The sequence below is a fragment of the Ixodes scapularis genome, unplaced genomic scaffold (assembly GCF_016920785.2).
Source record: "Ixodes scapularis isolate PalLabHiFi unplaced genomic scaffold, ASM1692078v2 PGA_scaffold9__187_contigs__length_104089568, whole genome shotgun sequence".
Lineage (NCBI taxonomy): Eukaryota > Metazoa > Arthropoda > Arachnida > Ixodida > Ixodidae > Ixodes > Ixodes scapularis.
The window spans coordinates 22,497,858-22,521,704 of record NW_024609884.1 but is presented as its reverse complement, the minus strand read 5'-3'; the positions used below and the strand labels follow the sequence as shown (position 1 = coordinate 22,521,704).

General features: G+C 42.6%; 2 protein-coding genes across 2 annotated transcripts; both read right to left on the bottom strand.

The window, feature by feature from the left end:
* Positions 1-10,274: 10,274 nt before the first annotated feature.
* Positions 10,275-10,985, bottom strand: LOC120848565 (glycine-rich cell wall structural protein 2-like). Its single transcript, XM_040220555.2, has one exon. The coding sequence runs from the start codon at positions 10,983-10,985 to the stop codon at positions 10,275-10,277; it is 711 nt and encodes a 236-aa protein (XP_040076489.2).
* A 9,100-nt stretch (positions 10,986-20,085) lies between these two features.
* LOC115319426 (holotricin-3-like) lies at positions 20,086-22,488 on the bottom strand. Its single transcript, XM_040220554.2, has 2 exons — positions 22,477-22,488; positions 20,086-20,382 (listed from the first exon to the last, which is right to left on the bottom strand). Exons 1-2 carry the CDS (start codon positions 22,486-22,488, stop codon positions 20,086-20,088), a joined length of 309 nt encoding a protein of 102 aa, XP_040076488.2.
* Positions 22,489-23,847: the final 1,359 nt, after the last annotated feature.

The following is a 23,847-nucleotide window of genomic DNA, read 5'->3' as shown; positions in this document are numbered from 1 at the left end:
AAAGAACAGAGTTGACAGTACAACGAATCTTTTTCACACTGAAAATTCCCTCCATGCCAGCGCCTAGACATATGTCAACTGTAAAGGCACTGGCATTTTGGAAATGCTGTTAACACCGCAACACTTCACGACGGGTACCAGTTGCGACCTGAGAGTGGATAATATACAACTACAAACCATGGCTTGACCCCGCCCTCCAAACACTGCATTGTTGAGGTGACGTTACAGGCCAATTTCCACTCTGACATTGACAATAACCGTGCGTATTCATCTAAAACCGCGAAAGCAAACGGATTTCACTCACCAGTGTATGCATCGTGTTCCCCGTGCTATCCCCTGCTGATCCCTCGAGTCAAAGTGATGCGCGATCAGAGCATCTTCCATCTTTTTATACCTCGCATCCTCTCTCTGGTCCGAAGAGCGAAAGAAAAGACAAAGTGTCCGACTTCGTTACTCAATTTCCTCCTCCTTGCTCTGTGTCTTTGGTGGCTTTTTGTTTGCTTTCTTCTTATCCCTGCTGGTTCGCGGTGGCCGCCACCTCGATCTTTTTCGGTTCAAGTTCGACGTACTTTAGCAACTACCGCGAGACGTGTCAGGAATGTTGCCAGACTCTCTCGCCAGTTTGGGCCTCCCCTCGTTGGGCATCTTTCTTCTTGGCCTCCTCGCCCTCACTTTGCTCTACTGTCCGCCGCTGGTTCGGGGTGGATCGGCGAGCCTTAATCGCGGGACGCTCCAGATACCCTTCCACTTCGTCCCTCCGGTAAAAGGAGTGCCCCTCCTCTGCACGTCTCTCGCTTCGGCGCAACTCGTCGACTCTCGGTTTTTGACCGATTCCAGGACTAGATAGCCAACCACTGCAGGCGGTACGAGGCAGCGGCGTCAGCACTTGCGCATCTTCCAGCTAGGCCATGCAGACAAGCCCAAGGCGCTCCGACCTGCATCTTCTCGGCAAAAATCTCGTTTAACTCATTTTTTTTTTCTCCCTCGCCTGTTCCTCCGTTTTGCAGACTGCCTCTCGATTCCCTGGGCTGGGAGTGAAGTTCTCAAGCCGGCGCTGCCGTGCGCCAAGGCACGGTAGTGAGTTAAGCCATGCCTGCTTTTCACCGAGTTAGTCTCGCAGCCCGTCGACAAGGCGGTCTACGAGACTAACGCGATTCTGGCGTTCTGTTGGTATTCAATCGCTGTCCCGAAGCTGGATGGCTAATTGCGGCGCCTCCTCTCTCGGCGGTCGTCTCTTTTGGCTCGGCGTTCGACTCGGCGCGTAATGATAAGATAACGGAGTGAGCCCCTCCCCTTTTACACCAGATCTTCGACGCAGGGAAAGTGTGTCAGTGGAGCTTTGGCATTGTATCGACTGTAATATCGAGACGCTTCGCCATTCGTAATTCAAACTGGTCTCTATCTGGAGGCAGAATACTTTCGTGTGCGTGTTTTGTTTTCGTTTAACAACGCGGACAGAAGGAAAAGTTCGGTCTCCCATGGCTGTCAGCTTGCTGCTCCATTTAGCACCCGGCCTAGACTTTTTCGCAATGGCCCAAGCAGAGGATGAGTTCCGCGGAATGATAGCGAAGGCGTGCAGTTATGTAAGACTCCGTGAGAGTTCGTTTTTGGCGGCATCCCGGATTTTATGGTGATCTCGTGGAGAACGGTATTGGAATGCCTTCTCGAGGTCATCGACTGGGACTTAGACGTCTGATAAGCTGCACCAGGTCGCAAGATTTTTCTTCGTCTTCTTTCTCATTTCATACCCCTTCAGTGTTAACAGACTTAGCCGACTACCGTGATCTTATTGAGAAAAACACACATTATAATTTTAATGGTTGATGTGCCCTACTTTATTCTTGCAAAATCAATGATATCTCGGAAGCCGGAAGATCCTCCGCTTTTGACAATGGACGCATTGTTGTCACTTTACAAACGCTACAATAATTTTTCGTACCTTATCTCGCGCTTCACCTAGGCTTCTTTTAAACAATTTCTTCAGTCATCGGGAAATACGACCAATTTTATAAAGGCAGGGTGTGTAATTCTTGATAGAGGATAAAGTGAGCTAAAGCATAAGAAGGAAAGAACACTCATGTTGCTGTCATATCAGCGTAAGAATCTGCAACGGTGTGTATGCGGAAGGGACCAAATAAAGAAAAAAAATGCGGAAGGGACGAAAGCAGAAGACACACACCTCCCCACGCTGTCAAATTAGGAGCGCATGGCGAATCGAAGGGTAAAGGCGTTCCGCCAAGCTTGATTTCTGACGTCCTCTTTGCTTGTAAGCCGTCAGTAAATATATCCGTGATTTTGAAAAGACATACGAGGTGCTGTATTTTATTCTGATGCGCCTGCGTCCTTGAGAGATATCAAGAGGGAACTACCATAGGAAAGTAATTAAAACAAAGGGGAAAAGACGGACACACAGAGGATACGGCCTGTAGCACCTCTATATTAGCGGTCAACTTTAGAAATAGCTTGGACATTCTGTCACCCCATTTGTTAGTAGGACCTGAATGTCTACGACATGTCACACATCGCCCAATGCACCATGACGCAGATCTATTAGACGAACGGAGACAACACCAGCCGATTGTATAGGCACCACACATTTTCTTATGTGTCATTGTGGTAATTATAACTGCATAATGTATGCTATTCATATTTTTTAAATTGACTGAATAAATTGCGACAAATATTTTTATGTTTAATAAATAAAAGGTAAAGAATCTAAAAAAATACTATCACTTCTTCGATAAATAAAAACTCAATAAATTACGAAATACTGTAACTACGGAAACAAAAGCGAGAGTGGTTTGTTTCACGTTGTTTGATGAAAATATGAACTCCCAAACTATAAAATATTTGTAGAGAAACATTCTCTCTGCTTAGTTCTCTGGCTGTAGTTCATCCTTCATCGCTCTCTTTTTTTTTTTTTTTCTTCTTTTTTTTTTTGGTTTTGAGGTGTGCAAGGGTCGTTTGTTTAGGAATTAAAATAAAATTAACGCACGCTGAGAATTACCACTCATGAGGCGATTACAGTGATTTCGTAGGGATAGGGTGAAACAGAAAGACGTCAGCAGGGGACCAACCTAGGAAGTAAGGTGACTGAGGGACTGTGGGATCTGGTGCTTGGTCAAAACTTCACGAACACAGACCGCGGTGTCAGCGGGTGCATCTTTACGATGGAACTAGCACGCCTTCTTTTTCAACTTATTTAGACTTTTTTTTGTGACACTACTTTCCTCATAGATTTTGGGATTTTTATATAGAACTGTGTGTTGAGAGTGCAACCGCATGAAACAAGCTGGAATAAATTATAATCCTGCAGTAAAAAAGAAAAGAAACGAAAAAAAGAATGATTCACATAACTTTTACATTTGATCGACACGTTTAGTGGAGGTGGTGATTTTCTTACCCACAATGAAGATATAAATTTTGTTTCTATGTCGTATCCGTACACCCATGTTGTGTCACATGTCACTCTATTTTTCAGAAAATTTTGATTCGCGTTAACACAGTTTAACGACTCCTAATTCACTGTGGAACGGGTCGCTTTTTGATCCAATGTCAGGACAAGCGGCACAAATTTGACAGCACCACGGTGGATTGGAAGTTTTTAGTCAAAGCTTTGTGACAGAAGCCTCTACTTATGCCTCGCTCTTCCGCAAACTCACGAACATTTAGGCGACGATTTCCATGATTCGCTGAGCGCAGTTTTGTAAGATCATCATTGTCGGTTGTTAGTGTAAGCGTCCAAACTTGACAATGTCTTCGGTTATTTTATCCCAGAATTGAAATGCCAGAACTACCTGCAGCACTGTGTTCAACGTGAACAATTCTCTTCATAGGCTTGCTAGAACTTTTGAAACCATCATGAAAAGATACCTTTTTGTTATTGTGCAATTTAACAAACATTTACAAACACAGTTTTTTCGTCAAGATTCATTATATTCGTCGCATTCAAAGATCGCACAACTTCCGAGAGACACTTCACTATTTTGCCTCCAGGAAATTCGTGTGGAATATGGCGCAATTCAGCACCACTTGGATGTTAATACCAAATGCTACCGCTGAACGTCGCCACCATCGCCAGTACGCTGCCCCGTATGCTTGCGGCAGTGTAAATTGCTCAGTTTCTTGTTTAACAAGTCCCGTATATCTCCTTCAGCAATGGACATTCTAACAGTGATGACTATTTAGCTCTGTGGTCAGCCAAAAGTACATCATTATGCCCGCACTATAACTGCAGCCGGTCCTCAGTAACTATTTCAAAACTTTATATTTTATATATAAAACTCTACCCTTTCATAAACAAGACTCCTTAAGTTCCTCGCTGATATATTTAAAGGCAAGAATGCTGTGATTTTTATATGCTTTTTTGTGCTTAGTGTACGCGACCGGTTAATTGTTCACTCCGTGCGTAATAGGCCCAAGAAATTTTATCAGAAACTAAAATAAAACCGAACGATGTCAGTTGATATGTTTCAGCCTACGTTACCCTAGATTTACTTATGCGGCTATAAAAGCCTCTTTTAAACGATAAATTTGTTTTATAGACATTCATATAACGATAAGGAAGTTCGCCTAAAATATTTAAAAAATCTTAATAAAAATAGATGATCGGAAACATATTTTTTGTCATTGTGTCATTGTGTCATTGTGTCATGTGTCATTAAAATATACGAAATTATCTTGAGGTTCAAGGAACAGAAGCAGATACTTACTTAATTAGCAGCACATTTTGTATTCTTTATTGATAGACCTGAATGTGTATCTGTCCGGCACCAGCACTATGCATTCCAGTGGGTTATGAATTCACCCGAGCTATGATCCAAGCAAGTGCACACCGATCGACATCGGTCGGATTACCGAAAACCGGGTCCTTTCGTGTTTCCAGCTGTGGCCTACTCCACCGCTTTCTCCTAAATTTATTAATAAGAAATTCTGTTGCCTCAAGGAAACTCTGTATTCAAAGAATATAAATAAAACATGTCTAAAGGCTATTGTAGATTTGCCAACTAGCTTCCTGCTGCAAAAGGTTTTTTTTTTTTTTTATCTTGTCGTTTTTTGTGCTTTTGGCTGCAGCTGCCTGCGGTAAGGGAAGAATGGAGCATGACACTGCCCATTTCTTTTTAAATAACGTTGCTGCAGTTAATCATCTCATATTTTAATCAAGTCAATATTTACGTAAATAACACATATAAGGTATATCCCAGTTTTCACTTACTCCAGTATTAGTAGCTGGCTACCGGCTGTCACTAAAAAAGGTGTATACATCCCATTCTATCCTTTTCCCTACTTCATTCGCTAGTTCATGACGTTTCAATTGTGTCATTCAAGCTAACAAATTAAATAAAATTGCTTTATTAAAACGCGATTTTTTTCTCACCGATCAGGCAGAACAAACCCCATGGATGTTGTTCCTCCTATGCGAAAATTCTTATTTATAATTCCTTCGTTTTAACACCGATATCAAACCGATTAAGCGAGTCATTAGTCATTGAAAGCTCCTGAATCGGTGCCCGGCACTAAATAAAATGCAATCATACTATATGCATCATTTCCTCCGTCCTGTTGCCCCGAACTGCGGTGGCTCGACAAACTTATTTCTCTTTTTCGTTCGCGTTCAAAATGCCATATTTCAATTTCGCTCGCGCCCGTTGGCGGTGTCCCCGCCATTGTCGCCGTAAAGGGCTCTCGGCACATTGCGTGCAGACTGCTGCATTTCCCAATTGGAGCAACGTACCCGTTCGAGCCGCGCGCGCCCTTCTTTCCCCAAAATCCTCTCCCCGAAAACGCCATCACAATTATTTCGCGTGTTTGATCTGTTTTGTCGCGGTGTTTGTGTGTTTTTTTTTTCTTTTCGCCTCGTTGTTTGTTCCCCCTCCCCGCCCCCCGGTTATCTCTCTGGCAGCTTTTCGTTCCCGTTCGGCGTTCGCCTCACGTAAGCGCGCGTCCCTCCGCTGCGGCGGCTGCGTCCCTCCGGGTATCGTTGCGCCGATCGCGCGTCCATGTCACAACGGTTCCTTGACCTTGCTACGCATTTCGAGGCCGACTGTAAATACGACACCTCCTCCCCCACCGCGGCGAACTCCCGGCAAAGAGGAAATACAAGCCTGAGGACGACGTTTACGTGTGTTTTCAATGTTTTTTTGTTTTTTTTTCTTGTCATTATTTATGTTTTTGTACGCGCACAGAGCCTAGTAGTAGTCCCGTTATTAAGAAAGAAATCGTTCTTCTACGCGTCCTTCTTGTTGCTCTTCACTTCGGATGGGGACATTGGCTAGATTGCTCGCGTTACCGAGAACAAGGAACCGCGTGTTGGTGGAATTTTTCGTGAACATAGTAGGAGCTGGGATCAATTCAGCTACTTCACGGCATTTTAATTTGACTGAGAGATATACCATCAACTCGAGTTGATCTCGCTTTCTTATTTCGCTTTTCAATTATTTAATTGTGAGAGTATTTTTTATGTAGAATGCCCGATGCAATTGGCATGTTATCGGTTTTCTAAAATGAGTAAAGGCTATCGGGAAATTCGGCTTTAATTTCATATCGGCAATTGTTTTGTACTGTTCACACTTTGGGTCTTTTTGGGGTCCATGTTCTTGGTATACCTAAGCAGAGATTTGCTCGTGATGAGTGCAATTAGTTTAGGTGTCACGTGCTCTGTAGCTTGCGAGCATACTATATATATATATATATATAATATATATATATATATATATATATATATATATATATATATATATATATATGTGTGTGTGTGTGTGTGTGTGTGTGTGTGTGTGTGTTCTTTTTAACGCTGACAGCCTGCTACTAAATTGGCCAAACAAAAAGCCCCAAATTATCTGTTTTGCTTTATTTTGCCTTCGAATTCTAAAAAAAAAAATAGTTTTAGTTATTCATAGAAACGTGCTTAATAGCTTAAATGTTCGTTCTTTTTTTGTGTGTGAACCCCCCATTGTGTGTGAACCCCCCAATATATCTTAAAAACAACCCAGGAGACAGTATGAAACCCTTAGCGTTTTCACTATATTCACATCACCCATGGAGGCGAATGCTGCGGCATGACTTCTTCATGAAACCATAACACGGTGAACATAACTAGAAAGGAGCTTTTGACTTATACTAGCAACTGTGCATTCCTGCGTAAACTGTTGCTTTATTGACAAAAATCGCTTGGGCAAAACCGCTCAGCATAGAAGCCATGCAGACACATATCCGGATCGATCCTGAAAGTTCTTCTGGCTTACAAAGCTCACTCTATTTATTGATTTAGAAAATCCCCAGATCAATCCCCAGATCAATCCAGGGATTACTTCACAGATTGAGTTATTTTAACCCTAGTTCGTAATACTATAACAACTTAACTCATGTACATGCCTCTGAAAACGCTTTTGATTCTGTTCTTAAGTTAGTTATTGTTTCTAAGCATTTCAATCCTACACAGGCGATATAAATTCGAAGTTGGTAATGTTCTTCTAGCTAACATTAGCATGTTTCCAGAAGAAAATATTCTTATAGTAGTGCGATTTTCGTATGCCGTTTTTATCACGTATTTGTATCACACAGTATTAAAAACGCTGCCCGGATGAATTCTGAGTATGATTGCTGCTTGATGCATTGACGAGGAGATTATTGTTCTTAATCGAAGGTTCCTCGGTAATTATTGAATTTATATTTTCTTTTTATCATTCTGGATCTTTGCTTTGATACACAGACGGTACCACTACTGTTTTTTTGCAGACACTAAACAGGCAGAAGTTTAGTAGCTTGCCGAAAGTGGGTGTACTCCTCTACCCACATTGTTACTGCGTTCAACGCATGAAGGCCATGAAAAAGAAGCTTAGAGCGAGGAAAATGGAAGACTACGACGTTTCTGCATCGAATGACCTTCTTTTGATTTTGGCCCACTTTGAATGGGAGCTATTTGTGGGAACTTCTGCGTGCTCCCAATCGATTGTCCAAGCGCTTGAGCGAGATTCAAAGAGGCCACGTTAATAAGCGTTACTTCTCTGTCTAGCCGACATTGAGGAGCTTGATATGAATCTTATTCTGTTTTTATTGTTTTTAACAATAGACGTAGCGACATATTGACTTAAGAACCAGAGCCACACACGCGTGGACCTTTAGACAATAGCCACTCAAAACTAATAATACATTTCGAATGCTGCAAAACATTAATTGAGTCTCTGAGCGGCCCACTTCTCCGCGGAAGACAAAGCTGAACATCCACAATGTGCGAAATAAAAATCAAGCACACTTCCATATTCTCTTATGATGAATTATATTCATAAACATGTTCTCTCTGCACTTCAAAATATGCATATTGCGAGGATTGCACGTATCAGAAGGGGAAAAAAAAGTCAAATAAAAATGAAATATAGGGCATGGAACTGACGCCCCTACAACCGCCCGTAGACAGAAATAAATCAGGCATCACTGATTAGTCGGTATACCTTGTAAACGTTTGCCGAAGAGCGTGTATTCTTCAGAAATGCACCGGCAGTCATGGTATTCCCTACTATCGAGAACGCTGTAAACACCAAACCCCAAACTTGCGCATATGTTTTGTTTTATTCCCGCGTATTCTAACCGGTTCAAATAATATAATTAGAAATTATTTTATTCAGCTATAAATATTCTAACACATTACTTGTGTTTTTCAGTTATTACGCCATTAACGATCCAAGAGAAGCTGCTTTGAAAAGTTGTTCTAATTGTGTTTTTGAGCTCTTTGACGCCGTCCTATTTCATAAAGAGTCCAGCCTAAAGAAGATCAAGTATGACTGTTCAACATGGTATGTTTATTTACAAAGGAATAAAGTAGTGATTTTGTGACCGATGAGAAAGGAGCGATTCGTCGAGATTCCGCGAAGGAGGTCATTGAGACTGCGTTCTCCCAATTTTATCAGCCAAGATTGTTGTTATTTGATTGTTTGTCCCGACGCTCGTGATGAACTTCCGCATTGTTGTACCTGAAAAATTGCACAGAAACAAAGCAAGACTGCGTATCAGATAACCAGGAACACTTCAACTAATGCGCTAGGTTAACACATATAAAACTGTAACGACGCCAATTCTAATTGAAGATGTCGAGAAAGTGCATTTTCGGAGTAAAATAAGATGAAAGACAAGCCCCCCCCCCCCCCCCCCTCTTTCCCCCTTTCCAAAAAAGAAAAAAAAAGCCGAGGAGGACGTTTATGCCGACTGGAGCTACCTTCCTGGTTTCCCAGTTCTTCCCTCTCTCCACATCCCTTCTCTTGATGTTGCTTCTCTTCATGGGAATCACACAAGAAAGAAACTGGGGCAGCTTCAAATTGAGCTCGTTGTGCCTGCTCGTAATTAGCGCTGCCTACATTGTTAGGGACTCCCAAATGGTTATCTGTTCTTTGAGCCGAATTAATTAAGGCACGCAGCAGCTAGATAATAGAAAGTCCTTACGAAGGAAGCCAATTACCCTTATAAAACTAGGTGTGGCAAATAATTTGGTAGCCGAAAGGAGACCCAGCTAAGCCATGTACCCCGTCCCCTGCACAGAAAATGCCAATTCTCGTAGGAACACGTGAGAGAGAATCGACTGAAGTTTGAAATAAAGTCTCTAACCCATTTTTCTAATCGCCATATAGAAATGTCTTTATACAAGCTGACTGCTTAAGAATCGCAGGGTGTGGCTTATCATCTTTATTCCCCGCCCTTCGTGATTCCTTCATCGGCGTTCTTATTGGCGAAGGCCCTAATATCATTTGCTGCGGAGCTATAATAAAAGGCTCGCGACTCGCCACGTAGGCGATTCTTAAGCAGTCAGTCACCATAGTGTTTTGTACTTTTTCTGCGATGCTCCTGACATTAAAAGCTGTATTTTTTTTTTTTTTTTTGAAGTTGGGGGGCAAAACGAGCGAGAAGGATTACTGAATACAAAGCTTGGAGCAAGGTTAGCTATCGCAAGCAATTTGTTCAACAAAGACTAGATAAATCCAGTCGAGTGTCATAAACCACGTATACTCCAAGCATCAAAATTTAGCTCAGCCGCCGCCATGCAAAACAGAAGTTAGTCGCGAAAACAAGATGCCGGAGGTTTCGTTCAGTTCTACAATTTCGTCAAGAGCCTTAAAAGGATAGTAAAAATCTAAATTCATTTCACCAACAGTACCGATGACGCAGAAAGGCGCTAATGTTAGAATCAAATCAAAATGAGACATGATCGATTCATCGAAGTTACCGGGATTAAGTATCACCTTTGATTCTGCTCTCTTCTCTTTCTGTGCATCGATCAGCAAGGCTCAGTGACCATGGCGATCTCGTTCTTTCAGGACGATCACCTTCCGGTTTCGATGCCCGCCTCGGTGGCTCTTGCCCGCGTAACTCTTGGACCTGCTCCCGTATCGCTCGTGCTCTCCTCCGTAGGTGTGCACTAGGTACGTTGGACCCTGAATAACTTTACTCTCCCCATAAGAGAATTCGTCGTGCAGCCCCCCGCCGAAAATTCCGCGCCCTGGATCAAAACCGGAGCTTAAACCATGCTTCATTTCTTGCCCCAAGCCCAGGCCGTGTCCGAAACCGTGCCCTAACCCATGTCCGAACCCGTGGCCGATGCCGTGCCCGAGAGCGTGACCCGTTCCTCGACCCAGACTGTAGCCTAGGCCTTGACCAACGCCGTGGTTGAGGCCGAAGGGTACACCCTGGCCAATGTGTCTGCTACCAGCTCTGCCGTGTACACGGCCGCCAAGGCCGCCATCAATGCTACCACCAATGTGGCCTCCAGAGCCTCCGCCAAAACCGCTTAAACTCTGAGTTAGGCTATGCCCATATCCATTCTCCAGACTCTGGCTGAAGGGCAGTCCCAGGCCCTGCTGTCTCATGTAGACGTATCTGGGGGTGGGACCGCTGTTTGATCCCTCCAGGGTGTCCATGGCGTAGCGGTTGATGCCTCTGTTCGGAAGGTTCGCGAGATCGTAGGCAGTGGCACATCTGACCGCGAACAGCAGCAGCATCCATGCAACCTGTCACACATGATAACAAATGTAAAGAAAAGTTAGAGGCAACAGTGCTTACCGTATTTACTCGAATAATAGCCGCACTGTTTATGACGAAAACCTGAGGGTTCGTTTTTCTGCAGAGCACGCGGTTTGCCAATCACCGCGGTCGACAGCATGATTCCAGCGGTAACAGGACAAAGATAACGTCTTGGCGCTAAGATGCCATCTGTGAAGATTGCTTTTCTATGAAGAATTGTGTTGTCGATCTGGTTATTCGCTATGCTATTTATGCGCAACGCAATGATTGGCTGTATATGTGTTCTGTGGGAACTAAGACGCAAGAGCCTTGTTCATATATAGTGCGTCTATTACTCGAGTAAACACGGTAGTTAGAACCATGTGGTTGTTGTTTTGTATGTTTTTTTTTGCCTACAAGTTAGCATTGATGTGTTTGGCAAAATAATGTAAAACTACGACATTTTGATGTATTTCCTATACTATACTGCATACGTGTAGCGACAACCACGAAGCGTAGAGAAAGAACGGTTAAGCGGAACTAAGTACATCTGTCACCCTTTCTCTTTCTACATAATGCGGATAGTGCAAGTGCGTTTCCTAGTAAAAGAATGAAGCTTGCGGGGTTGGTGTTCGAGCAAACTGTAGCAGCGAAACTCGGTCGTCTCAATCGCGGCCTTCATTTTAATGCCATTTGCCGTCAAAAGAAAAACCGATCTTCCCTTTCCCCGGAAAAATTTTACATATCTGTGTTCCTCTGAATTAAAAAAGCGAGTCTGTTTTAAAGGTATCCGTTCTACTCAGCACTGGCTCGTGTTCAAATAAGAATCAAAGGCTTGCCGGAATCGTCTCATACCTGTCCACACACAAAATATATTGAATGCAGAAGCACTTAAAACAAAAGATCAAAGCAGTTACATTCAAGATGGATATAACTATACAGGGTGTCACAAAAAAAATTACACGTTTTTTTTTTTTTAATTGAAAAAATAAATTAGGCGTTGCCGAACGCTCATTCTTCGCCCAAAGGTAGCGCTAGAGGTCACAACCAGATGCCAAAGTTTCAGTCCGATCCGATATCTTATTCAAAAATTATAAGTGATTTTCTGAAAATTTCAATGGGAAAATGGCGGCCGACGGAGTTTTCGAATACATGGGGCTCTACGGCACCAGAAACCGAAAACGGGCCAAATGGGCTTCATTTTCCCATTGAAATTTTCAGAAATTCACTTATAACTTTTGAATAAGGTATCAGATCCGGCTGAAACTTTGGCATCTGGTTGTGACCTCTAGCGCTACCTTTGGGCAGAAAATGAGCGTTCGGCGATGCCTAGTTTATTTTCGCGGTAAAAAAAAAAGAACGTGTAAATTTTGTTTTGGTGACACCCTGTACATATAGCAATGTCTAACACAACGGCAAGGGTATATCTAGCGTCAATATCAAGACAAAAAGTAGCACCCGTTCATATATAAGTTGTGCAATCATCGCATAGCACTAGCCATTTTTCTGTTAATAGACTCAATACATTATAAGACATCACGTGGAGCATCGAGAGCCCCCTTTTTTTTTTCGAGGTAACTAAAATTCTATCTTTAAATCAAAATATAAGTTGTTATTCTTACCACAAGGTCACTACATTCTTCCTTTCTCTCGTGATCCATTTTTCTTTCTCGATTTCTGCATTACGTACACACATTTTAAAAGTATTACTTATAACTCTTGTATCAAATTATATTTTTTTCCTTGTCAATATATGCCATACGAATAATACCAAAAGGTTTCTGAAGGGTACTACCACCCAGAAATCCGAATGAAATCACCGGCTTTGGTAATTGGGGTATTCAAGAATCATTCACATACGTAAGTACATTAAAAAAACATGCGACCACAAAACTGGCGAAACAAAAAAACATTTCATCAGATTTATTCTATCGTATGTCTGTTTCCGACGGAACGACAGAAACAGTTGAATTTATGTGTTTGTCAACCCCACTTGGATATTCCCCAATGTGAATAGTGAAGCAATGACTCTATCATCATTACATAGCGATTTCTGTAGGAAATATCAAGCCTACAAATTCGAAGTTGAAGTGTCAAAGCTCCAAAATACCTCGTTAAAAGCACGTCCTTCGGCTTCCCGACCCATTGCCCTGCTCAATATATTTTGCTCCGCTGCGGCGTATGATCTCAGATCAGCAACAAACTTCACGTTTGTTTCTATGTAGATTCCTTTTAAATGTCGGCGGTGATTTTCTGGCAGGTCTCGAAGTACTGTAACATAATAGAATAATTAATTAGACTTGTACATCAAGCATAAAAATGTTGTTTCATTGTCAAAAATTACTTTGTTCATGAGGTGCAAATAACAATATACCTGAAAGCCAGCAAGTTCCACAATGCCTTCTTGGTGCGCCATTGCCCACGATCTTTTAAATTGTGTCATTAAAGCCCATACATTTTCAAACATATCTTAGACAATGCACACTAGAACCTAGAAACACATACTATTGAAGCAAACCTCAATACAAAGGTGTTGTAACCCAGAAACGTACAAGCTGACCTCCGTGGCATACTCCCTTCTAGAGTATGTTGTAAAAACAAACATAAAAGAACAAACGAAACAAAAGCGTTTCGCTTGTTAGGTAAGGCTCAGGAAAGATAACATGAGCTCTTGCTTTGCGGAAAAGGGAAGCAAACAACGGTTCAATGAAGGGCAAAATTCAAGGTTAAAGCAATCCGCCAATGGGTCGCTGAGCACGTTACACTTCAACAAGACAATTTCACGGGAGCGGACCTCTTAGTAGTTCGATTACCTGTCACGCTAAGCACCATTGCTTGCCTCCAAGTCGACATTCTTTAAGTACTAGGCACAACGCTTACAAAGAGCAATCTACAAAGCATTATATATCCAGTAAGATCTTAAGAACAAATAAAAACATCGAAGAAATATGAGACTTGTTTAAAAGAAACCCGTTTAGGCTGCTCCAAAAGCATGACCGGCTGCACGCCGGCCGAATCTATCAAACCCTATTCAGAATTCGGTCAGCGTCGTTTCTTCTTTCCTCCTTGTAAAATGGAGGCTTGTCTACAGTCAACCTTTACATTTGCGTCTGTCTCCTCTAGCATATTCTTTACCGCGGGCTGCTTACTGGGACGTGCCTTGGGTTTCTTTAAATGAAAGCGGTGGGGAGGGAGTGGACGGCGCTGGAAAGTTCGAAGTTGTGTTGGGTGGGCGTGCGAACTCACCAATCTCATGTCGGCCACTTTCCTCACCGAATGCAGCAACCGAACTGAAGCCAGCGCTTCCTCGAAGCGTCCTTCTTATAAACACGGGCTTGGCCGATATTCTGCCGGCTGGGCCCAAGAGGCTTTAATTGTCTGCTGGTCGCTTTCGTCCCGCCAAAAGAAAAGCCAGCAAAGTAGAGCGCGTCGTCGAAAGGCAACAGATTTTTGTCTGGCTATATTTTGTTTTTTTGTTTTATTTCTTCTTGCGCTGTTTGTAGAGTGGCCTGTCTGGCTTCTTCAGACGCTGATCCAGTTTCGGGCTCGTTCGTTTTTCATGTTTATTTTTCCAAGGAGGAGGGCGGAAAAAGAGGGGGAGGTGCCTCCCTTTCTGGCAATTTCATTCCGTCTACCTGACGAAGGTGGAGTCGGAGCACTGTCTCCGTTCTGGATCGCCCGTTGTCAGACTGACGTGACTGTACGTCCTGAACGAGCGTTGAGAATTCCCAGGATTTTCGGCGTTTGGCTTGTTAGTTCTTGGTGATTGACCCCTCTCTGCTGTTTGGTGCTTTGATACCCACTTTTCGTGGCCTTGAAACCTTTTCTTTCTTTCTTTTTTTTTTTTCATCTGGTTGACGACTTTCGCGGTAGATGGCGGGAGGCATCTACACAGCCTGTGCGTAGTCAGTTACTTTGCAAGCGTATAACCTTCATAATTTGAGGCGTGATTGGAAGGAAACAGCGCTGGACTCCCTTTCAGTTGATTTTATTTATGACCATTAGTATGTTGTAAAGATTGTGACCGATATTTTGGCCTATAAAATGGTGCTGGAACCCGTTCGTTCCAGAGTAATTCGTCGCAGAATAACTGAAAGCGGGCATCTCGTCGTGACAATTCAGCGAAATGTTGTCAATATGGCGACAAAGTGTTCTAAGATGCGTCTTTGGCGCATCGGAAAGCAAAAAGGGGCACGCCAATCAAAAGGCAACATAGATAACGCGTAGAAAAAGCGCGATAGCGAAACAGCCAAGCTCACTCCGTCATTGGTTGAGGCTGGGGGAAAACAAAAGCGCGTGGACGCATTAGGGTGTAAACAAACGCACTAAGTGTGCAAGCAGCAGACGAACTTGCGCGCCATTTAAGATATATCAAAATTTCTAAGCACCACGATATTATCTGTGCATTGATAATATGTATATATATATTATCAATGCACAGATAATTTCGTATATATATATATATATATATTATGCCAAGATCCCAAGATTAACTTCCAACATGACTTGTCTCGACGGGCAAAAGCAGTTATACGCTGATTGCAACTTGACGTCGGCTATTCAGACCCGATCAGAAAAGCAAGCAGTTCACATGCCCAGGCTGCACCCCTATCAAACACTTGTATATAGTTTGTGTAGTTACAAAATATGTCACAAAAAAAAGCAAAAAAATAATAACATTTGGCTTGGTAAAAGTGGATGACCAACCCTTTTTTCTACTAGGGAGGTACTCTGCGCCTCTGATACACCACAAGAAGTGTCCAAATCCATGATGTCGATTTTGTGCTTCCTTTCAGGAACCCGTTTAGGCTTCTGCTTGTAGAAGATGGTGGTTTCTTATCTGGGATCGGTGCAGTGTGTGTTCTTCCTTGACATCGCGCCCAGCAGATATTCTCCTCCTCATTTCCCTCTTCTCTTTCCTTTGCACTAAAGAGTCAATCAGGACTAACTACCCAGGTTAACCTCATTGTCTTTCTATAATATTTATACTCTCCGAAGCCTCATTTTTCTAGACTTAGCTTACTTTACATGGGATTGGGGAATGGTGGCCGAGTGTGTGAGTACACCGCAGTTCGGAGCAAGAAAGTGAAGGCTCACGCTGCAGAACCCGCAGATGCTGGGCTTAATCCCCGCCTCTGTTAAATGACACATACAGAGTGTCAACCAGTGTCGCCATACAAGGGCAGACTAACTTAATTCTATCTAAACATTCATGTAATTAATCGATTAGATTACTTTAGTACATCAAGTTGAATCAAAGAATTGGGAGTCGTCAATTCGAAATCACGAATCTCCCATGAAACTCGTGGACGCTTGCGATCATATGCGAGCTTTAAAGTCACTAACTCACATAATATCCATTGAATTAGCCAATAAGAACGCCGAGGAACAAATCCCCGAACCAAAAGCCTGAACGTAAGAAGCAACACACCGTATTATTTTAGCTGCCAGTAACAATAGCAATGTCCTATGACATACCTAAAGTGTCTAAGCAAACGAAGATAGGCATATGTATTATGCATACCGTTCAGGGAAGCGTAAAAAAATGTGTAGCGTCATGTTTCCATGGTTGCGATACTCCTTAGTATCGCATCCATGAAATGGATTATAGTACGCGTGATCCGCCGATCACGCGTACTATAATCACCCTGTCTTTTCTCGCTCTTCTCATTCATAGACATTTCTTCAGGATATTATTTGCTCCTGGAATCATATAACCACAGCTGAGAAGTCACCGAATAAAACCGTCTGCTGGTTGGCTTCCCGTATGAAAAGCGCATGCGCATATACAAGTAGCTCTTACACAAATTCCATTTTAAAAAAATGTTAAAATGAGATAATAACCGCAAGTGGAACAGGCGAATTTACGCAGACAGCTATCGTTTCTTACCACAGAACGAATTATGTCGTTTAAAAATGCCTAAAGTATCTTCGAAGTATTTTATTAAAAGAGCATGAAGCTCTGAAGTTTTGGAATCTGTCCTGACTCGCTAGTGTGACATTTTAGATGATTCTTAACTTTCTGCGATTTGTAGGTAACGTAGACGGCACGACGCAGTTAGCGCGAATATATGGCATCGGTGCTTTTTCGCATTTTACTTAGATAGTTTTTTTTTTACAAGCACCAAATATTCGCCCTTAGGCTGGTTCCCTTTGTGAGCCTTTCACACCACAAGGTGCAATTTATGAGCATTTTATTTAACCGAAGAGAAGAGGAGCAAAAACCTGCTCTTTATTTTTCGCGCTAATAATGTCGCGCTCTGTAACCACTAAATACGTTTAGCCTACCTATCGTTTCGGTATTGGTTTCTTTACTAATCCGTGCTACTACGCACAGGGATAAAAGAAAACGCAGCTAGCTACACGTGGTAATGATTCTAGGGACAAATGAGTGGCGGAAAAACGTGACAGCCGTGTTGCCCGCAACCTCCCTCCGTGACCCGTGCACGTCCGTTGCACAGGGACGTCACGTTTCAGATTCCCGCTCGCGATAGCCCCGAGTGCAGACATTTTCTCTCGGAGTGTGGCCAGTCGATACATCCTACAGAAAGAAGAAGACTAGAGGAAAACTTGCTCGTATAGATGTGACGGTGATAACCGACTCAGTGGTCTACGCAACGGACTAGCCGTGCGTCATGTATTATGGAATGAATCAACCGATCGGTCACATCAGCCACGCCAACCGTAGATATAACACAATGCCTCAGATATCCAGCTGGCGAGTACTCTTTCTGACATGCTTTGGTAGTCGAGGTCTGCGTGTCGCAGCTCAGAACGGAAGCGACGAACCTTCAAAAGGGTCGCAATGCCCAATCCTAAAATGCTTCAAAATGATCAGTAAAGTGTCGAGATCCTGAGTCCTGAAGCCAAACAAAGCGGATTTGAAGAGGAAGAACTTTGTAGGTGATTCCACAGTTTTTTTCATAAGCTCAGGCTCAACAATTTTTTTTTAGATGTTCAATCTATTAGTGTATTTTGTTATAATGAAGACATTACCACAGATCTTCAAATCTTGCCCCTTTTTGTTGTCTTCTTTAGCAAGTGTTATAACTGACAACTAATGCTCAATTCTGGGTCAATCTAACATCGATATAATTTTATTTAGAACATTGTCACGCCTGTATCTTTTTCACAAGATTTATTATCATAACCAGGACATCATAACTTGTTATTCCCACCCACTCACATATTTCCACGCATTGATAACGTCTGTAAAGTTCCCCCAATTTCAGCTTCAACTGTCTCATTCCTTAACTCCATCTTACCATTAACAATAGCTAACTGTAATAATTTACCTAACAGTATTGTGACCCTCTCACCTAACACCGCATTTATTTCAATACTAACCGCACATTTAATGTAGCACTAGTTGCAAAGACTTCATTAGTATTTATATTTTATTTGTGTATTTTACTGCACGTGACATCTCAGTTGTTTTTTTATTTCTTTAAATATATGTGTTGTATCTGTGTTTGCTTTTATATAAAAAATGAAAGCCGTTTACAACTCCCTGTAACGCCGGATTAGAGCGCAGCTCTTGAGGAGAAGGATGGAAGGGTACTGAGGGATAGGATGGTAGGGTACTGAGGGATAGGTGACTCCCTGAGGTCACGTGACCTCGACGGGGGGGGGATCACGTGACATCACGGGGTCACGTGACCCTCGTGAGGGTAACCCTCGTGACCGTCGTGAGGGTAACCCTCGCGAGGGTAACTCTCATAACCCTAGTAACCCTTGTGATGGTAACCCTCGTGACCCTCGTGAGGGCAACTCTCATAACCCTCGTGACCCTCTTGAGGGTAACCCTCGCAACCGTCATGAGAGTAACCCTCGTAACCCTCGTGAGGGTTACGAGGGTTACTCTCACGTGAGGGTAACCCTCGTGAGGGTTACGAAGGTTACTCTCACATGAGGGTAACTCTCATAAACCTAGTAACCCTTGTGAGGGTAACCCTCCTGACCCTCGTGAGGGTAACTCATAACCCTCGTGACCCTCGTGAGGGTAACTCTCATAACCCTCGTGACCCTCGTGAGGGTAACCCTCGTAACTCTCGTGAGAGTAACCCTCGTAACTCTCGTGAGAGTAACCCTCGCGAGGGTTACGAGGGTTGCTACCCTCACGAGGATCACGAGGGTTACCCTCGTAACCCTCGCGAGAGTAACCCCGTAACCCTCCTGAGAGTCACCCTCGTAACCCTCACGAGGGTTACGAGGGTTACGCGTGGTTACGCCGACGGCGACGGCGACGCCGACGCCACTCAAGCCGGAAACGGGCGCCTAAGAGCTGCGCTCTAAAACGCTTTACAGCAACCCCCCCCCCCTTTTGTGCAAAGCCTTTAAGTGCCTTCAACAAGTAATAAAAATGAGGATGATGGTTGATGACATATTGCTACATATTTCTCTAAATTGCGTTCATGCAATTTTTGTCGAAGGCATTAGGTCAATTTGGAGTCTTTATTTACAAAGTATACAAAAATCGCCGGGCATTCTTTCGTCAAGTGACTTTGTCTTTCCCGGAACTTCTCTACTCGCGTGCCTTTGCCAACTTCGTTACCTGAAAGCAACAAAAAAATGAAATTGAGACACTAGGAACTGCGCATATAAATAATTTACTAAGTTGCAGGAAGTTTTTTATTTGATGGTGTAGCAGAACGGGAGCCCAAGAACGCCTCTTTCTTTAAGCTAACTTTTTAAAGCTCCGCTATATGCAATTACAAGAAGCTAGATGTAAAAATTCAACTCGAGAAGCTTTGTTTTTGTAGGCCACAGATTTTTTGTGGTTTATTAGCCATAATTTAGATGAAAAAATACCTGAAAAAGTTCAATTCCTATCTTACAACATCATATCTATGATTCTACAAAAGCAAATACAAAAACATTGCTCGAATATCTATGGTAAAGTACATGTTTTGTCGCTTCCTGTGGTCCCAATATCGGAGGATGCTTAAGGACTCCTCCCATACTAATGGAAGCCTTGTGAACAAGGCATCTTTTATTTTTGTTTCCTCGATGACAGTAAGAGTATGCCCGTTGAATATGCTGTATTAGGTTTCTGTCTGTCCATGCTTACTAGTTGGAAATTTCTTGATGCCAATTCACTCACCACAAGCCGTGCCCGCCACCGTATCCGCCGCCATATCCGCCGCCATAGCCACCGTATCCACCGGCATGACCGCTAATGATGGTTCCCCCGTGGCTAATTTTGTGCACGTGATGCACCGTGTTCACTAGAAACGAGGGACCATGAACGATCTTGGAGTAGCCGTGCCCTCCGCCATGACCGAAGCCGCCTCCACCATGACCTCCCAGCAAGAGGACTCCGTGCCCTCCGCCGTGGCCACCGTAGCCTCCCGCCATTGCGACTGCGACCAGAACGCTCACTCCAAGGACGACAACCTGCACGACGTTGCTGTCATTAGTGCGGGTGAGAGTGCGTTGCGAGAGAAGAAAGCCCGGGATGTAGCAGGTCCCACTCATTATCGGCGTGTGTGGCGGCAGCTGCTACATATCTCACCATATTCTCTCCAAAAGAGCATCCGTGCAACGGTGTTAAACAGTATGGTCGCGACAATAATATTGTTCTCGTTATACACTCTAACACTCTAGTTGGCAATCCGGTAACGTACCGTTTCTTTTCTCCTTGAATATCGGGTATAAATATATGGCTAATTCACTACAAAAAAATGTGCTGTGGACAACAACGACCTCATGGTACAGACATTGTTCTTGTCCCAACCATTTGGGGTGTTTATTTATTTTTTTGTAAAGGTGGCTTACTTTGTTTCAACACTGACAGAAATAAGGATGACTTTCAAGTACACAGACGTGCTTACAATTAGATTCATTAGTATTTTGAGCATACATTTGACCATCCAGTCTACGAAATGTTCCATAGTTCATTTGTCTCAAATGCCGTCATCCCATCAAAATATAATAAGTTCCCGTTAGTGAGTGCTTCGTAACATATACAGTCAAGTCTCGTTAATATGGACCCGGTAAGTACAGATACCCCGCTATATGCACAACATTTTCAGGAATGAACTGGGTTAATACAGGCATTTTTGTCTCGTTATTATGGACAACCCACATTATGGACTTAGGAACCTTTTTGTGGGGAACGGAGGTGTCCATATCAACGAGATATCACCGCGTCAAAAATTACGCTTCATAAATGTGTCCATTTCGAAAAACAGCGTGGATGTCACATGGACAAGGAGAGAACACACAGGATGAGGCGCTCGTCCTGAGTGTTCTCTCCTTCTTGTCCGTGTACCATTCGCGCTGTTTTTCAAAATGGATTCATAGCAAGTCGCCCAACTTTCTATTCTGATAGATGTGGTTTATATTAAGCTTTCATAAACTACCTATCGTTAAAAAAGAATCGCGTTTCGTGTCAAAACTGATCGGTAGGCCTAAGATATCATTTGTGAGTCGTCTGAATATTTTTTTCTAAGAAGTCTTCACTGTGCAGGGTATGAGAGTACTTAAACATGATGTAGAAAACAATGCCCGAACGAACCACTTTCACACCAAATTATACGAAACACTCCACTCGTGTACTGTAAATGACGTTTTACTACAATGTGTACTTCACGTATGTTGAGATGACCTATGAAATTATGTATCCTGCCTTATTGCATCAATTTAAAACCCTATGTTATTCATATTTAGCACGCGCACTCAGAGTGACATCAATGCTAACATAAAAATTATGCCAGGACACGTGCTGTGGTTGAAGACAAAGAAGTCATACTCAAGAAGCAGAAAGGAGCAAGCTTGGATCATTACCATACAGTGTGGTGATTCGAGCCGGGCTATACACACTATACACTATACACACTGGGAGCTGTCAAGGTACATCTTGTCATCCTCCAGTGTGGTCGATATAGCCTACACACTAACATCTATAACCCGACTACGGGGTATTTCTGCTGTCCTGAATTAGATCATGATCTTTCTGCATGCAAGGATGCGTGCGTGCATGCAACCTCGTGTCACTAGAAAGAACAGCAGTCTCAAGCTGCTGTCGAACAAGATCAAACTCCTTCCGGATATTCTCATCTTGTTGGTGATTATAGTGTATAACCGGCAAGAAATCAATGCAAAGGCTGCAATATAGGTATACAGTCTCGAAAAATGTACGTTGACACTCGCGAAAACGTTTGGACGACATATCCGGTATTCTCAGAACCTGGCAGCAGCGAAATTGCAGGGGACTTAATAACTATTATAATGGTATCAGATGAGATTACATGCCTTCATATAAACGCACTGTTACTCTTGTTGAAGGATACTAAATTTCAACATTCTGTATGCTACGCACTTCACAAAGAAACCTTGCTTCTTTGAAGCAGGGACTCTTGGATAAGTACCAACTTTCATTTCGTATTCCGCCCGGTATTCTTGGGTTTTCCATATTCACGCTCTTCACCACCATCTTCCCATCCTAACTTTTCAGAAATGAGGGCGTAAATTTCGCTAATGACTTACCAGGGCCTTCATGTTTGCACGATTGTTCGTCACGTCCTCAAGACTGCCGCTTGAACTCGGACCACAAAGTGTGTACATCTGGAAATCTGCATCACCCTTTTATACACCTCGCTGTCAAACTTCCGTCCCGGCCGCCCACTTTCTTTTCTTTTTTTTTTTCCTCCTCTCAAAACCAGCATTTATGTGTTTGATAGATGATTAGATTAGGAATGCCTCGGAAGCAGACATTGTTACGCTGCACTGGGCGTGGACAAGATCTTTCTCCATTGGTGCTCCTGCTTTCTAGATCACGTAAGACACTTGGTCTCGGTACAGTTCGTGCGTGAGGGCCCCAGAGTTTTCCGGCTTCCTGCTAGCACGGTCGGAAGCCAGAATAATGAAAATAAAACGTAGATTTCTGCAATTTTCCTCCGTTCTAGTTCATCTCAACCATTATGACTTTTTTTTTTTTTTACACATTTTTATCGGATGTTTTTCTTGCATACCTGTCGGAGGTCCATAAAGCCTTTTTTAACGTTCTTTCTCTCGCTTTAGACCATAAAAGATATTTTAGTAGTATTTTGATTAAAAAAAAGGGTAATGATTCCGAAAATAACTATTTCTTTATTTCATTTACTATAGGAATTTGCTTTGCAGTAAAAATGCAATGTGAGAGTTTTTTGTAAGTCAGTAATTGGGTTTGCACTCAGAGCAGCAAGATAACACGAACTTAAACAAAATATAATATTCAGGTTCGTATCTACGTCTAACTTTAAGAACACGCTTGTTGTTTGTAATACATGAAGGTCAGACAACCTCTAATTAGATTTTTCTATCTTTATTTTAAAAATTCCTTTGCTTATTGAAAAGTAAGTAGGTCCACTTCATAGTTGTATCACTTGATTAAAATTGTATCCAGCATACAGCAGCAGTTATTACTCATGCTAGTGGGGTGAGGGGGTTATTACTGATTATTGGTTTGGGGGTCAACCACGGGAAATAATATTAAGCAATTACTTACATTACAAAACGCACGGCTCGGCAAATTGATAAATTGACCCGGTTTCTATCTACTTCCTATAATAATAATAATAATATTCAAGTTTCAATAAACATAGTTTCAAGTTTCAATATACATAAAATACTTACGGTAGATAACCTTTTTTGTCTAAATGTGGCGATTTCAATTCATGCACAAATTAACATTGATCCTGACATCTTTCACGAGATGTACCTACCCAAGCAAACAAATTACAACCTGAGGCACCAGCAGTTTCCAAAACCAAAAATGAGAACTAATTACGGTACTCAAAAATTATCCTTCCAAATTACAGATATCCTAAACAAGCATTATTGCGTGTATGAGATGGCCCAGGAAATCACTTCCTTGTT